General features: G+C 32.8%; 2 protein-coding genes across 2 annotated transcripts; both read right to left on the reverse strand.

Annotated features, from left to right (window-relative positions):
* Positions 1–1,450: 1,450 nt before the first annotated feature.
* On the reverse strand, positions 1,451–8,433 carry LOC144848528 (procathepsin L-like). Its single transcript, XM_078705316.1, has 9 exons — positions 8,296–8,433; positions 6,697–6,836; positions 6,321–6,473; positions 6,076–6,108; positions 5,602–5,790; positions 5,028–5,193; positions 4,408–4,519; positions 3,924–4,026; positions 1,451–2,902 (listed from the first exon to the last, which is right to left on the reverse strand). The coding sequence occupies exons 1-8, from the start codon at positions 8,378–8,380 to the stop codon at positions 3,930–3,932; spliced, it is 975 nt and encodes a 324-aa protein (XP_078561442.1). The 5' UTR covers positions 8,381–8,433; the 3' UTR covers positions 1,451–2,902; positions 3,924–3,929.
* A 115-nt stretch (positions 8,434–8,548) lies between these two features.
* On the reverse strand, positions 8,549–13,876 carry LOC144848527 (procathepsin L-like). Its single transcript, XM_078705315.1, has 9 exons — positions 13,723–13,876; positions 13,076–13,215; positions 12,730–12,876; positions 12,549–12,581; positions 11,700–11,891; positions 10,861–11,023; positions 10,050–10,167; positions 9,699–9,801; positions 8,549–9,432 (listed from the first exon to the last, which is right to left on the reverse strand). Exons 1-8 carry the CDS (start codon positions 13,811–13,813, stop codon positions 9,705–9,707), a joined length of 981 nt encoding a protein of 326 aa, XP_078561441.1. The 5' UTR covers positions 13,814–13,876; the 3' UTR covers positions 8,549–9,432; positions 9,699–9,704.
* Positions 13,877–16,276: the final 2,400 nt, after the last annotated feature.

Below are 16,276 nucleotides of genomic sequence, written 5' to 3' on the forward strand. Positions count from 1 at the left end.
TTATCATGTGTTTTGTTACCTTTTCTAAAATCAATGATCATTTCTTTAGTCTTGTTAAATTTAATTTTAGATAGTTATTAGAACACCAAGTAGAAAAATAACTGACATTATCAAAATATGACTTAGGGTCATCATGTTTTATCAGGCCAACTAGACCGGTGTCATCAGCGTATTTCACAGTAAAGCATTTGGTTAAAACTAGATCATCTGAACATTTAAAATCATTAGTATATAAAGAAAATAAAATAGGAGATATTTCTGTGTGTTGTTGCCGATTTATTTTTACTAGGCATACTTTTTGTAAATAATTAAAAAGCTACCGATGCAGGCTATCGTCTTGTGGTTTTTTTTTATAAATAAAGTACGGTTTAGCGTTAATATTGCTTACCTAAAACAACAGAATAACGACACTTTTGGCACATAACATCGTTTTTTACTAATTTCTTGTCATTCGCTTGGTTTGCTTGGTTTCACTTTGGATGTAACGCAACGACCAATCACGAAAGTTAAGAGCGATGGACCGTCGGTCCAAAAATTGCAGCGCGCCTAATTCCATGCGATGCGTCCAGTGTGGAGCCAACATTAATTAAGGCACTATAATATTATTATACAGATTGATAGTACATTGTAAAACATTATTTCTGATAAAAGATAAATGAGCTGCCATCGTCTGTCATCGTCGATAGTTATTATTATTATTATTTACAGCCTTTACGCCTAAGCCTGCTTTCCACTAGGTAAATTTATTTGCTCGATTAAAATTGTTCGCAGAGGAAAAAAGCGGGCTACCTTTTTCATGCGTGTTTGTGAACGAGTCATAAAAACTGTATTATCCTAAACTAGGAAATTCGTTTGATCGTGGTAGACAAATATCAATAATTATAATAACGACACTTTTGGCACATAACATCGTTTTTTACAATTCCAAGAAATTAGTTAAAACCCAATTTGAATTAGACTGAAAACATGAACCAGGAAAATAGCTTATTTATACATGAACAGCAAAATTCCAGTTTATAATGATTTAAAGATTTAAAATGTAAAATGTTTTTCAACACAAATCTCTGCATTAAAATGAAAATCATTTCTAGCATTTCCAGATGGTTTTTTATTTTGTTTTTTTTTTATCAAAATACAATTATTCATAGAATTTTGGGAACAAATGAAATAGTTTCAAAGTTCAGTTATAACCTTTTTGTAACAGAAATTGGGATTGTATGTGGAGAATGTTTGGACAAATGTGACGAAAAAAAAGTGTGATGTGCCCAAATATGGTAGTGATATGCTTAGATATGGTAGTGATATGACATCATAATGTCTATATATGGGCATATCACATTTTTTTACATAACGTTTGATAGTGTAGATAGAGCACAAGAACATTGCTTTCATCTTATCTAGATAATGGTCTGTGTTAGTTGGTTTGAAATATACACAAAATGAGACATCATTCAATTTGGTAAACATTTATATTTTATGCGGTAAAATTAGAAAAGGTAAACTAAATAAGAAAATAAAACATTGTTTAGTGGAGAAAAGTAAAGCTTGGTATAATTACAAAAATCATAAAATGTGTAACCCGCCTTCTTATCATAGTACAATATTACGACGGCACACACGTCGTTTACACGGATTAAATAAATAGTGGCATCTAGGCCCACACTTGAGTGAAGCCTGCTCAATCAAGTGTGATAATAATTAATATTTCAATAATATAATAAACAAAAATCAACTAAATGAGCGAAGTCAAAACTTCTGATAACTTACAATCTGGGATCAATCTCAGATGATTCAATTCTCAGTCGATTCATTATTGTGTTCTCTTTCGAATAGTATTTATTTACTAAACTTGTGATCGTTGTTTGACGCCTCACACGATGAGGGCGCACAAAAACTTTCGCACAACAAAGCACAAAAACAGTAGGTCCGGTACCTCGGCCGATTATTAGCTGTTTTTTAACCAGAAACTTGAAATAGGCAAAGTATATTTTTTATAATAATTGTACGGTAACAAAAATAAAAAGTATAATGATGATGAATAACAAATTATCTCATGACGGTGACGGTATATAGACATAATAGGGACTTTACGAAACACGACGGTGTAAGGAGAGGACGACGGATATCCTGTGTTCGCTAGAGAATAACATCATATACAATCAACATAGCCGTTTTATCAGTTACGCACCTTTGCGCGAAGACGACGACCGGCCGACGACCTGAATCGCTTGCTCCGGTGATACAGCATAGGCCTAGTCCTCCTAGCTATGGGCCTCGTATTCAAACGCCGCCTTTAACAGCCATTTTAACGCAATACAAATTTCATTAAACAATTGGAAGTTCAAATATTATTTAGAGTCTTGAAAATTCCACGTTTAAGGATATATATACATTATTTCTAGTCGTTCCCCGTAAACGGGAAATGGCAACTTTGTCGTCATTCAAGAAGTTAAGATGATGGAATTTCACGCTAAGCTCAGCCCACTTTGTTAAAGCTCATGCATAAATTATTAATGAGGACCGTCCTGTGGCTTCCCGTCGTGTTTCGTAAAGTCCCTAATAATAATGGCGAAGGTGGGCCAGACCAGTTAACATAAAACAATGCAAAACTGACATAAGTGAAGCGAGCGTTAAAACAATGAGTATCGACTTTTGTGCGCCTAAAAAGTTTGAGTCCTAGATCGTCAAATCCTTCTGTGTAACTTTGTATCATAACATAAGTAACACAACCAAAAAAAAAACTTTGTTGACACATGATAACTTGAACGCACGCGTCAGAATGCGTTACGTTACTCATGATTTGGTTTCAACGGATGTACACAGTTCTTAGACTATAAAGCTTGCCAGTTTATTCTGAGTTTCTAAAAGCATATAACAGCATCGATATTGCAGAAAAGAAAATCTAAAAGAAAAATGAAAACAAAACTATTTAGAAGGAGGCCTATGGTATTCTAATTGACTATGATAAATATTGTTAGTATAAAATAATAGACCTACCGTACAGTAATACTTTTGGAACTAAAAGAGTCACATACCAAATAATACTAATAAAAAAATCCTGAGAAAAACATAAGTTGGAATAATTGCTATTATTAAGATTGTTTCGTTTTCAGTCATGTTCATCAATCATAGTCAACATCCCCAGCTTTCTAAACCGAATGTCCAACTAACATTATCTTCTTATAATACTATACAGATCACCATTTGAATACAGCAACACATCTACACTAGTATAATCAAACATCCTATACCCTATCTCTAACAAATATTTGTAATCTTTTATCAACTAACACCGAAGTATAGTCGTTACTCGGGACCATTCAACACCAGGTAGGCTTACTTCATCAGAACTTCTATGATGAATGGATGACTAGTTAGGAGCAGGAACGCTAGTAGACCAAACCCAGTACCTTTTTTGATTACGATCATTCGGGAATTTATCTTTAGGTAATTACAAATGTTATTAGGCATTTTATTGGAAAATTGACTAAACTTAGTGACATAGGGTGCAGGTGGAGTGAGAATTTGAATCACTATCACTGAATCAATTTTAAGAATATAAAACCTAAAATATATGCCTTATTTACAATATTCATTATAATAAAGATTGTTCCCCTGAAGAATAATGTTTACATTTTTGTTTATAGTCACATAATACTTATTCACTTTGACCAACAAATTGGATAGAAAAATGGTTGGAAGTCAATGGGCTTTTGGTTGACAAATGTATTGTTTTTAGTGTTTTTAAAGAAATTGATTACCTTTATTAAAACTACAAAATGACCAATTCAAAGTTTCTTTTTATCAACCTTCATTTTTAATGGATCTTGATGCCTGTGACTATTTCATGTGCTGTTTTATCATCATCAAAATTATCTTTAGTCGTCAAAACTGTTAATAAAATGAAAATAAAGATAACTCACCCGAAGTTAAACGGTTGGGTAGCTGGCCTCGGTGGCAATTCCACACATGTTGTTTTCTCGAGTAATCTTGAAGTAACCTGCCATACCCCAAGAAGTACCCCAGCTGAAGAAAAAAAGATAGAGATACATTAACTAATCGCTTTTCTTTTAATCATGTCAAACTGTTTTAGTAAATTATTTTGGGCTAGAAATTAAAGATCGTTCTAACATATTAGTTTATTTATTTTTATAAATATTGGTTGAGATGGTAAAAAAAATATCATCTTGATCATATTAATTGATATTTTAGGATATTGTTGGTTGGTTTTGTGGAAGATGCTATTTTTAATTTCATGGTAAAATTGTTTCTCTTTTTGTTATTGTTTTGTATATGAATGTACTATAAGAAATAAAGGAAATGAATGAATGAATATTACATAGTTGCAACCGAAAAGCGCCACAGGGGTGTCCTAATTTGGTCATGTGTACCTAATGTTCCACTCACCTGTTCTTGATCAACCAATAGGATTCACCAGATTGACTGTCTTCACCGTAACCGACAGCTAAGACTCCGTGATCCAGACGTTTGGTACTACAATCCGGTTCTGAGTAAACTCCTAATAAAAATAATACACAGATATAATTTCAGTTCATCAATCACATATTAATATCACTTGAAAAAAAACATTTATATTAAAAAGAAAGATATTGGAAATACATTTTTGATTTTTTATAATAAAGGACGAAAACTTACAAGAACGAATAACAGAACAGATTAAAAAGAGTTTAGTTTCGCACATGCAATAATAATGTGATTTCGTATATGTCATATTCATTATCAATAATTACGTGTTATTTGAACACCATAGCTAAACCCTTAAAAACGTATGTTTGTAGCTCATATCATATAACAAATATCTAATTTAATAATAATATTAAAAATAATTATTATATTATAATAATTATTTTTTTAACTAGGCTTCTTCAAAACAAAAAAAAGCAATAGGCCAATAGAGGAAAATTGTCAATCAAACAGTGTTTTGCCTTCCTCCCGACAGAGAAAACTAATACTAAGATAAGAGCGGATAATTCCCTCTTCCATGCTAATACTATACTAATAATAACCTTGTTGATAGAGCTGGAATGACTGGTGGTTAGCATCCATTGCAACTGAGATTGGCCCGATATCTGCTACAGCACTCATTAAGTCTTTTTCGCTTCCAGACACAACATCTACGTAACCGGTAACGTTAGCAGCAACCAGATCAGAATTGTACTTGCATATACCATCCTACATATTAAAATATTTATAAATAAATATTTTATTTATTTTTTATCCAAAGAAAAAATTATATTTTAGCGACCGGGAGAGCGCTGGGAGTATGTAGGCCTACATTAAAATGCATTAGGTCACTGCGCATGCCATATTTAGTTTAAAGTGCCTTTAAATTAATACATTGTATAAATATAATAAATATATCATGATTTTATTCATTTTATGGAACATTATTTATTAGCAACTCTGTTATTTTTAGTTATTTCATATCCTGTAACAAGCAATGCTAATTTTAAGCAAATGTTCATAATTATAATTAACAAAATTGAATTGAATTACGTTCATCAATTGGCCTACAGCTACATGTTGCAAACATATAATACAGATACTATCTCATCCATGTCACATTTTTAACCTCCGTACCTCAGCAGTGTATGGATAGCTTTCTTCTGATTCAATACCGAAAGCTTTGATATATTCAAAGCCGTAATCCATCAATCCTCCCTCACAACCGTCATTACCATAGCTTTGAGAACAGTCAACAAGTTGCTGTTCACTGAGAGAGATCAGTTTGTTGTATTTCTTGAAATGCTGACCTTCTACAGAACCAGTCTACAAAAAAAAGTAAAAAAAACAAATACATTTTTGTTTGTTTATGTATGTTGTATTTTGTAATTATTGTTTTGTAATGACGTCTCTCTATAATGTTCATTATATAAAATAGATATTATTATATTACTATAATTTTTTCTAAGGCTGACGACAGCATGAAATGATAACTAGCAGAGATTAATACCAAATAGTGTATATTATATTGTTGTTGTTGATTATGACAACAACGTCGACGAAGTTGATATGATAATGATGACGATGATGAAAAAAAAAAATTAAACTTACAGTAGAGAATGCCCAGCAAGAACCACATTGTTGCTAAAAGCCAAAAATTAAAACAAATTAATTTAGTGTTGATTAAAATAGTTGGTAACAAGTTACCTTTCTTGATATTTATATTTTTCTTCATATGTGAAATATTTACGTAAGCCTAGCAGCAGCAAATAGTTACGTCCGAGCATTTCTTAATAACATCAATTAGCGTTGGTAATTTGTGTATATATCAGAAAGCGGATGGTTTAAAATCTTACCTGGTCCTTAACAGGTGTGACGTAACCTTTTTTGGTCCAGTCTACTTCAGTTGGAATTTTAAAATTACTTGGTTTCAGATACTTTGAGCGGCGAGTTATAATTTGTTTATCTCTTAGATAACCATTGAAAAAGAAAACAAATTCAGCGTTCGTCTACAAAATAAAGTTAAATATCAAAAGTTGTATAAGAAATAGACACTTTATCGCATATTCAGGTAAAAATGTAGGTCATTTTGGTAGCGTCCGAATCATTGACACACCCGCAACCAAACTCAATTTTACTAAAACATGGCCCATATAACTCTGAATAGATCCTGTATACACGGAGTCTATGACACAATTTCAGAAATAAAGATACGACGCCCTTAATACTTACGAGATCAGCAAACTTGTTGATTCCGACAGTATAAGTGTGAAGTCCTTTGGCGTATTCAGCGTTGTGTTTTTGAATGAACTTCTGGTGGTCTTCAAATACAGATCTGCGGTAGACTTCTTCTTTTGAACTGTATGCCTTGTCTGAAAATGCAAACACGCGTACGTTAGGCCAAATTTTTTTATTTTTGAAGTTGTGGCTTGGTGGTTTTGATGCTTGGCTACCAATCCTGTGTTCAAGTCCTGTCAGTGTCTGGATTTTTTCTAATGAAAAATTATAATTCCATTCCCAAAGACTTGTAATAAGACTATATTTATGAGAACATCTTGTGTATATGTTTGTCTTTTGAACATGATTCCCACCGTTAAGAAGGATAGTAATGCATTCGGTTATGGTTATCAGCTTTTTGTTTTCTTTGTTAAGAAATACTCCTCTTTGCATATAATTATTATATATCTTTAATTAAAGCAGGAAAAAAACCCCTTAAGTTTTAACTTTTATTACACACGTATATTAGACATTATATTTGCTTTAAAAAACAAACAAAAAACCAACAAGATCTGTTTTTCCACTTTCAAATAATGTAGTGTTACTTCCGCGTTGATTGGGAAATCTAATTTCTTTGTAAAGTATTGTACAAATAATCGTGAAGTACCATGTTTGTGTAAAAAAGTTTGTATGGGAAAGTACGCTGTGCGAACGAAAAAGCACCTTGCTAAGTCTGAAAGTGCGTTGTTCTGTCTGAAAGTACGATGTTTGTTTTGACATCTACTGCTTTTCATACACGTAGTGACGTAGGCGTACAATGAAAGTGAAACGAACAACATTTGCTCTGCTTTATTGCACATTTTGTTGCTGGTTGAAAGGTCTCAAAATTCCAACAATAATACAACGCTTTGTGTTCTGAATATATACGACGCACAACAGTTGTCAAATGCGACTAACAATGAATACTTATTTTGGAATGCAGCCAATATGGTACTGGTACTGGTTCAAATAACCGTCTCACAGAGACATCTGGTAGCCATTGACTTAAAGTTGGCATTTGGATGTGTTACTTTTAAATGTAGGCCTACAGTATGAGAGTGACTACTACCAAATTACACAGTCTCAAAACAACTTATAAAACAGTTCATATATACAGTTAAAACATTGCTGGGAATTTAAACTAATACCATGTAAGGAAGTGTGTACCAATTAAATTCAGGTTCTTCAGTGACAAAGTTTCAATAAATTGTCACAGTTAAGCGTTTACACAACATGACAATTGATTTTGCTTCTGTCGTTCATGAAGTGATAAAGCATATCATTAGTAGGCTTCCCTGTTACGATAATATACATGGAGATTTCCGTGTATTTTTCAAGTATCGAGGTACTTACATTTCAATTGTAGTGACTTCTGATACATTTTGATTTAAATTGGCCCTCGCACACTTGATTAACTTGACACGCATTACGGGGCTAGTTATGGTCCAAGAGGACGAAACACGCCCTCTCCGTTCTCGAAATAGAAATGTTAATCTTAAAAACTTTGCAATGACGTCATGATAGGCATTTTAAAGTTTTTGGCGAGTACATACTATTATTTTATTTAATTCTTACCATATTGTTTTTTGAACTTCTCCCATTCCATATTTGGCATTGCCACAGCGGCACCAATCAGTAAAACGCACAGGAACAGCTTCATAATTCGTTATTGGACGTGGTAACAGATCAAAGGACACAACCTGAATGACAAGTACGGTACAGGTAGGCCTTTTATAATAATATAAAAGAATTGGTTTCAGGCACGTGAGTTTCAGTATTGAAAACAACGTCGCGTAAACAATCTTACAAGCATAGATGAGTCAGCAAATAAAATATAATGTACGGTATTATTATACGCACGTCATCAAAGTGTATTGTATGAAATAAATGTGTTCACTAAAGTAAAAACCTAAAATCATATGATTAAAATAGATTTAAGATTTAATCATGTTTAGGTACTTTTTTGAAGACAGAAATGTCGTCACTGTTTTATACCTAGAAGTTAAAGATAATATCCTTTCTAGATATGAAACAATCATAGAGAATGTATTAATGCCTCTACTTTGCCGTGGTTATTCGAATCAATTTGATGGTCATATAATTAGCATAAATTTTAGGCCTATTTAGAACACGCATACTACTTGGTCAAAAGTTGAATGACTCAGAAACAAAAGTTGTGTCTTTCATTTCTATCTCAATTGTTTACATTACTGTAGAATTAATTTTACACAATTACAAAGTTTTGTTTACTGAAAAGAAGACAACATTTAAATATATTTTAACAATAATATGAAACGCACTATCAACAACTGTTTTAGCAGCATAAGAATAATCTGAACTTATTACCAGTATTTTTAATGGCATGGACAAAATATAGGTTGTCTTATATTGTGATAGACAAATAACAATAGCAACTGTGTTTAACGGTATCAATAGTATAGTTTACTTGATGGAACAAACGATGATTATAATATAGGTCAATCGAGTGTATCGATGATAATGCTATTCTGTATCTCTGTAGGCCCTTATTATTCCATAAATACACACAGTTGCATTATGTACAATACAGTCTAGTGTTATTGAACGCACACGTTTAAAAGCTTAAAATTTACTTGATATCTAACATTTTGGTACATTCTTCGTATAATAATTATGAAGTCTCGTATGTTATAAACAAACGTAAGCAGCGTTGTTGATAATAATTTAGACGGTCTAAAAAAAAAAGAAAATTTACAGTTTTAATGATAAATCGTTAGCATGTACTAATATTAACAAGTTATTATCAAAAAGAAAAATAAGCTCCCAATCCCGTAGTTACCATTTATTGGTGGATTTTATTGTATACGGTGTCATTATAAAATAGACATTATATAAATTATTATTGGATTGGAATATTGCAAGCTATGGCACATGTTGTTTTCGTCATCATAAAACATGTTTATTATTATCCGATCTTCATAACTTCACTGTTAACTCACCTAAAGTTAAACCAATGGGTAGCTGGCCAGAGTAGCAATACCACACATGTTATCTTTGCGGGTAATCTTGAAGTAACCTTCCATTCCCCATGCAGTACCCCAGCTAAAAGAAATGTATTTTTTTTAAACTATGAAAAATTGTGTTAAATTGTTATGTTTTAATTCATGTAAAGTGGAGTGCATCCCATATATCGTCATTGAATTCGTAGTGGGGGTTCTACTATAGATACGATGATACTGTAGTGTCTTAGCTGTTATTATACTGTGTATTGTATACAGATAGTGGCCTTCGGGTGGCTCCGTACCGATTCGGATCGGATTCTGTGTAGGCTTATGTATTTTGTTGCTCACCTATTCTTGACCAACCAATAGGGTTCACTGGAGTCGCTATCTTCACCGTAGCCAACAACCAAGACTGCATGATCCAGACCAGAAACGGTGCTATTGCAACTTCTTTCATGGTAGACTCCTAATAAAAGATACAATAGTATATTCCAAATTCAAAATTGAGAAAAATAAATCACAATTACTGAAACTACATAATCCGAGATTTAAAATGCTGATAACATATCTTGATACCATACTACAGTCAAAAGTTTTGGCCGTTACAATCATTGTTGTGATAAAAATGCTTTTAAGGTAAAGTAACAGGAAATGACAAATACAACAAAATAAACAGGTCGTTTTAGTTTACGCCTTAGCAAAAGATTATTCTAATTGTTTTATTTCAACGAAACTCCGCACCTTCTTTAATTAACTATTATGCAAAATTTGTTTCAAAATAGAAAAACACCAAGGTAATGTAATAATAAATATTCTTTCACTTATCATTTTCTGTAAAAATAAATAAAATGTAATTGTCAGCCTTTTATTGTTTTTGGCTGTTTCTACAAACTACACATGCGATTTATGTCCGATGTAGCTTGAATGTGCCACTTTTTTAAAGAAGAAATGTTAACAAAGTTAATGAAATGAAAATAGGCATTAGAAAACAAAACGACCACTGGGTAACGTATCAAGATAGCAATGCGATGGGATGTGGTTAAAAATGCTCATTTAACATTCACTGAGCGTTTTGTTTAAACTCCTTGATAAATATTTAATATTTTACATTTTCGTCATTAACAATGATATCGCATAGACATTTGAAAAACAGTAGTACCTGTATGATAAAGCATGAATGAGGCATGAGTTGCATCCATCGATGCCGAAATTGGTCCCACAGTGGCTACATCATTCAGTAAGTCTTCGCTGTAGGACATAACGTCGATGTAATCATTGACAGTAGCAGCAACCAGGCTAGCATCAAACTTGCACTTACCATTCTGAAGATAAATTATCTAAATTATACAATGCTTTGGTTCGTAATAGATGGTATTAATTTTAGGAACCATTGCGTCATCGCGCGGTATAGTTTGTATTCATTAACTGAATATAGCGTTTCATACTTGTAGTATGAAACGCTATTAAATCAATATTGGAAGGGGATTCAAGATGCAAAAACAACTACACGGTTTTTGACAGTGAAGCTTTATACACTTTTGATGAATGTACATGTCCTCGATCCTATCTAAGGAATATCGCCAGTGTCATTGTATTATAAAGCATGGCATCCACACATCTCCATTGCGCACGAATTGCTATAAAGTATGACAACATTATGTATACAACAGAATAGATGTTCTGTGTGGAAATTACACGCATCAGACCGTTACATCACTAGTAGTAATAGTTGAATGTACTTGAATTCATGATTATTATTATTCGGTTATTAAGCCTTGTCTAAACACATCCAACTAGTTTGACAAAAATAGTGCGATGTGCCTAAATATAGTAGTGATATGCTCAAATATGGTGGTGATTATGACATCATAATGCCCATATATATTCACATCACATTGTCACACAGGTTTGATAGCATAGACGGGGATTTACAGTAGTCAGTCTTTCGAAAGGCAATCTTATATAAGGTTAACAGATAACTAGGAAGCAGTTCTATACCTCTGCATTGTATGGATAGTTTGCTTCAGATGCTATACCACCATTAGCTATGATGTATCTAAAAGAGTTGTCGATTATTCCTCCTTCACAACCATTGTTACCATAGCCATTAGAACAGTCGATAAGTTGTTGTTCACTGAGAGAGATCAGTTTGTTGAATTTCTTAAAATGCTGACCTTCCAAAGAACCAATCTATAAAAAATATTTAAAAATCTGAAATATTTTTTTTTATATTTCGTGGTTAACCACCACCAGCTTTATTCATTCATTTTTTCAATTCAATTTTGTATACACCTATCTTTTTTTTCTTCGTAATATTTTGTTTTTTTATCCTCTTTAACATTATTTTAACACATATTTCATAGTACTAATAATACTATCAACATTACTGAACATTATTTATGTTAAATCATATTGATATATTCTGTCTATCACATTACAGTAATGCTAACACATTGTAAAATTGTACTTAAAACTATAACTACTGTCATCTATAACGGCCGCTAAATTATATAGCTATTATACTGTATTTGTATGTATATAAACACAGTATATACATACATATATTTTCCCTTGTTTTGTTTAGTTATCTTTCCTTTTCTATCATAATACACATATATATATCATAACATCTGAAATATTTGTTTTTGTATATAGCCTATAGTCACCCTATTATAATTATAGTTTTTATAAATGAACGATCTACATAATTAAACAAAGCTCTGCCTTAAAGCTTATCATTGCATTGTCATGGTATCGATTGTAGTTTCTATCGCAATGACGGCATGATTAAATATTTTTCTCGGAAAGATGATGGAACATTTTTGTTAATATCAATTATAAACTCACCGCAGAAAATGCCCAGCCAGAATGGCATTGTACCTAGAAAAGAACGTTTGGAAAGAATAAAAACAAATTAACACGTAATTTATTATAATTAAATTGTGAACACATTTACACATAAATCAATGTATTATTGTCATTTTATATTTGTTTTCTCTACTACCATTTTAACAAACGTGGATCTTACCTGGTTCTTTACAGGCGTGACATAACCCTCTTTTCTCCAGTCAACTTCAGTTGGAGCTTGGAAATTACTTGGTTTCAGATACGTTGATCCTCGAGTTATGTTTGCTCCTAAATTGCTATTGAAAAATGAAACAAATTCAGCATTCGTCTACAAAAAGATAACAATGAAAAATGAAATTACATTACATACAATATAAACATGCATTTTGACAGTTAACTTATTATATTATTATTAGTAGTAGTAGTAGGTAACATGTATAATAATATAGTATTAATATAAACATGTAATAATTAATACATGCCCGCCCTTAAATTCGTACACCATGTGTAGCGCCCTCAATACATACAAAGTCAGCAAATTTGTTGATTCCGACAGTGTGAGTGTGAAGTCCTTTAGCGAATTCAGCGTTGTGTTTTTGAATGAACTTATAGTTGTCTTCAAATACAGATAGGCGGTATATTTCTTCACCTGGGGTGTAAGTTTTGTCTGAAACATTAAACAGATTACAGGTTTATGCCTAGTTTCTTCATTAATTATTTACCGTCACACAAGCAATCTTGCTCGTAGTTTGTTAAAACATCGGCTTCTTTATTTAAAAGATAGCTCCTGTAAAATATATAAATTGTTTTCAACAACATTTATTATAACCCCTCTTTTTTTTTCGAAAAAATATCTAAATCTTATTTTCATAATAATAAATCCTAATTTTAAACCCGGAGCTACTAAGCAAGTTATTTCTTTCATACTACATCAATACTCGTGTAAACGGTGCTTTGGTTTCTTCATTTTAGAAACATTTATTTTTAAGAATTAGAATAGAATTAAAACTTGCGACAGTGGACAGCTGTAACCGTTAAATATAGTAGGACAACAAGCCAAATGTTGACGTCATTCGATAGCCATTGATTTAGATTTTTTTCGATTTAAAATATAACACCGTTACAGTACGTTGTTAAAATATTATACGTTTCAAATACAACATGTAATCCTTACCAAACGTTCTTTTAAACGTCTCCCATTCATGATTTGGAATTGCCACAGAGGCTACAATAAGTAAGCCTAACAAGCATAGAAGGAGCTTCATATTTCGTTAGTAATCGGTGGTACGAACAGATTAAAACACACAACTTGAATGATAGATTGCATGAAAGCATTTCTACCAAATCATGTTAATATCACGTAATGAAATATCTGATTCTGATTTGCATACGCACCTGGATACGTCTAAACGTAATACCGAAGATATTTATCTAAAGGTGGGATAAGATCACATTGATAATAGCAATACGTCACATGCAACATAACCAACGCTTTCCCTTTCGCCTAGTGGAAAACATACTTGTTATTTATGTTTATAAAAAAACAGTAGTACACCTGTTATTTGAGGTAGTATTTATTTATGAATTATTAAGTTTGATTTCAAAGAAAGCCTAGTATAAAGTACAGATCTCTATCAACACTGTGGAGGTAAAGTAGTGGGGCTACGGGTAAGATCGGTGTATAGCCGCCGCCCGCGTGGAGCGTTGTGAAAACGAAACATTGACGTTCGATTTGATTTGCCGGAACCGTTTCGGAACAGGTGTGAAAGACCCTAAAGAAGGATCGGACAAGGCGCGCAATAGCACACTGTGACATGGCATGCGTTAACAGGGAATTAGGAATAATGTTTAACCAGATCTTAGTCATACTGTATATACAGACTGGGGATTAATGTCGGACAATATTTTATTTGAATTCAGACGTTTTAAAACGCATAATTATTAGTGATGGCCCAGCGGATATGCACTGTACTTTTGTGTGTATGATTTTTTTTTTCGACAACGTTATGTAGAAATTGTAATAGGCTTTCGTAGAATTTGCTACTCTCGGTTACTATATGTGAACAAACATATACCACTATGAAACGTCGAGACATTCTCAACTTTGATTTATTTCCTTTACGAAACACATACAGTACGTATTGTAGAGTTATTTCTTTATGGTTTAAGCTCAATCATATCAATAATATATACTAATTTTGACACGTAATGATACAAGTAAGATTATCGAGGATAACAACGATTAAGTATCGTACTTGAAAATGTCTATGACACGATTGAGGCTATGTGGAAAGAGAAGGAGGACCATCCTGCCTCCCTTAGTCAAAACATGATTGGGCCTTCAATTGTTCACACCGTGTGTGCTGTAAACAATGAACTATTTACTATGGCTGCCTATTTTCTGTTTAGCCAGTCTCAAAGTTAGTCCGGTAACAGGAGGGGGATATCACCACCCGACGGGGCAAAAATTGCCATCTTACTATTTTCTAGACCAGAATGTTCCGTAGATTACGAATCTGGAAAGTAATCGATCAGTATAGGAGGCGTTATCGAGATATAAGGGGTCAAAGTTCAAAATTGACCAATTACAGCAAAAAAAATACAACAGCGCCACATATTTTGTACTTTCGTCCCTATTTTATTGTTATGAGATGACTGATATATAGGCCTATGTACTAATTTAGATCAAAAAAGCATTTTAAAAATTAACTTTAGATCTTTTTTAGGATTTTGATTAATTAATGGGAACATATCTACAAGACGTGGAATTGTTGGAAAAAACATAATTAGCCTGGATGAATTCAATTCCAGTTGCCTGTCGAAGTTTCGTATTGCTGTCTTTCAGCCTAGGCCTAGTACTGGGCTTAGGCCTGTTAGTATTAGGCTAGGCCTGGGCGTTTTAGCCTCGCTAGGCCTAGGATTGTTTGTTGACATAATTAACACTTATAGTAGGTGCATTTATAAAATCCATATAAATAATAATTGCTAGCCACTCCAATGTCACCAATGGTTTGGAATAGGCTTATTGAAGTAGTCATTTTAAAACTTAACAATTTTTAATAAAAGCAAACTAAAATTTCAAAAGATCACTAAATATTTGTTTTTAATAATCTATTTATTCTTCAACTACAGTTTAAGTTTAAAAAAAATCAAGCTAAGATACATAATTTGATAGAAATATAGATCTATATAGTTTATCAACATAGTAGCGTTGAACGCATGTTTTGGTTGGCTAGCAACCACGCAGCGCCATCTATCGTTGTGACGTCACACCGCAGAACTCTTTTTCTCTCTCCCTCCCCCTGTCTCGCGGCATGATGCCTTTCTGAACCACTTGGCTCTGATGATACAACATAGGCCTTCCTAGGTAGAGGCCTCGCATTCAAACGCCGCGCAAAATGTATTGCTTTTAACACAGCCATTTTCATCCAATAAAAATCCAAAATAAATTATTACTATTTCTAGTCGTTATTCGTAAACAGTAAAATGCCAACTTTATCGTCCTCAAAAAGTTAAGATGACGGAATTTCACGCTAAGCTCCGCCCACTTTGTTAAAGATCAACATACATTATTGATAAGCACCGTCCTGTGGCTTCCCGTCCTGTTTTCTAAAGTCCCTATTAACATTTTTAGAACAGCAGCTAATCAGAAAACAAACAAAAATATGTACTTTTATGCTGTTAAGTAATGAAGAGACCGTTAACAAAATGTAAACAAAGACAAAGTA

This window comes from Antedon bifida, chromosome 7 (assembly GCF_963402885.1).
Source record: "Antedon bifida chromosome 7, ecAntBifi1.1, whole genome shotgun sequence".
NCBI lineage: Eukaryota > Metazoa > Echinodermata > Crinoidea > Comatulida > Antedonidae > Antedon > Antedon bifida.

Coding starts and splice junctions, on each gene's coding strand:
- LOC144848528 (XM_078705316.1), bottom strand. CDS start 8,380: ATGAAGCTGTTCCTGTGCGTTTTACTGATTGGTGCCGCTGTGGCAATG. Junction 6,837..8,295: donor GAAGTTCAAAAAACAATATG/GTAAGAATTAAA, acceptor TTGCATTTTCAG/ACAAGGCATACAGTTCAAAA. Junction 4,027..4,407: donor TATTGGTTGATCAAGAACAG/GTGAGTGGAACA, acceptor TTTTTTCTTCAG/CTGGGGTACTTCTTGGGGTA.
- LOC144848527 (XM_078705315.1), bottom strand. CDS start 13,813: ATGAAGCTCCTTCTATGCTTGTTAGGCTTACTTATTGTAGCCTCTGTG. Junction 13,216..13,722: donor GACGTTTAAAAGAACGTTTG/GTAAGGATTACA, acceptor TTAATGTTTCAG/ACAAAACTTACACCCCAGGT. Junction 11,024..11,699: donor ACTATCCATACAATGCAGAG/GTATAGAACTGC, acceptor ATTTATCTTCAG/AATGGTAAGTGCAAGTTTGA.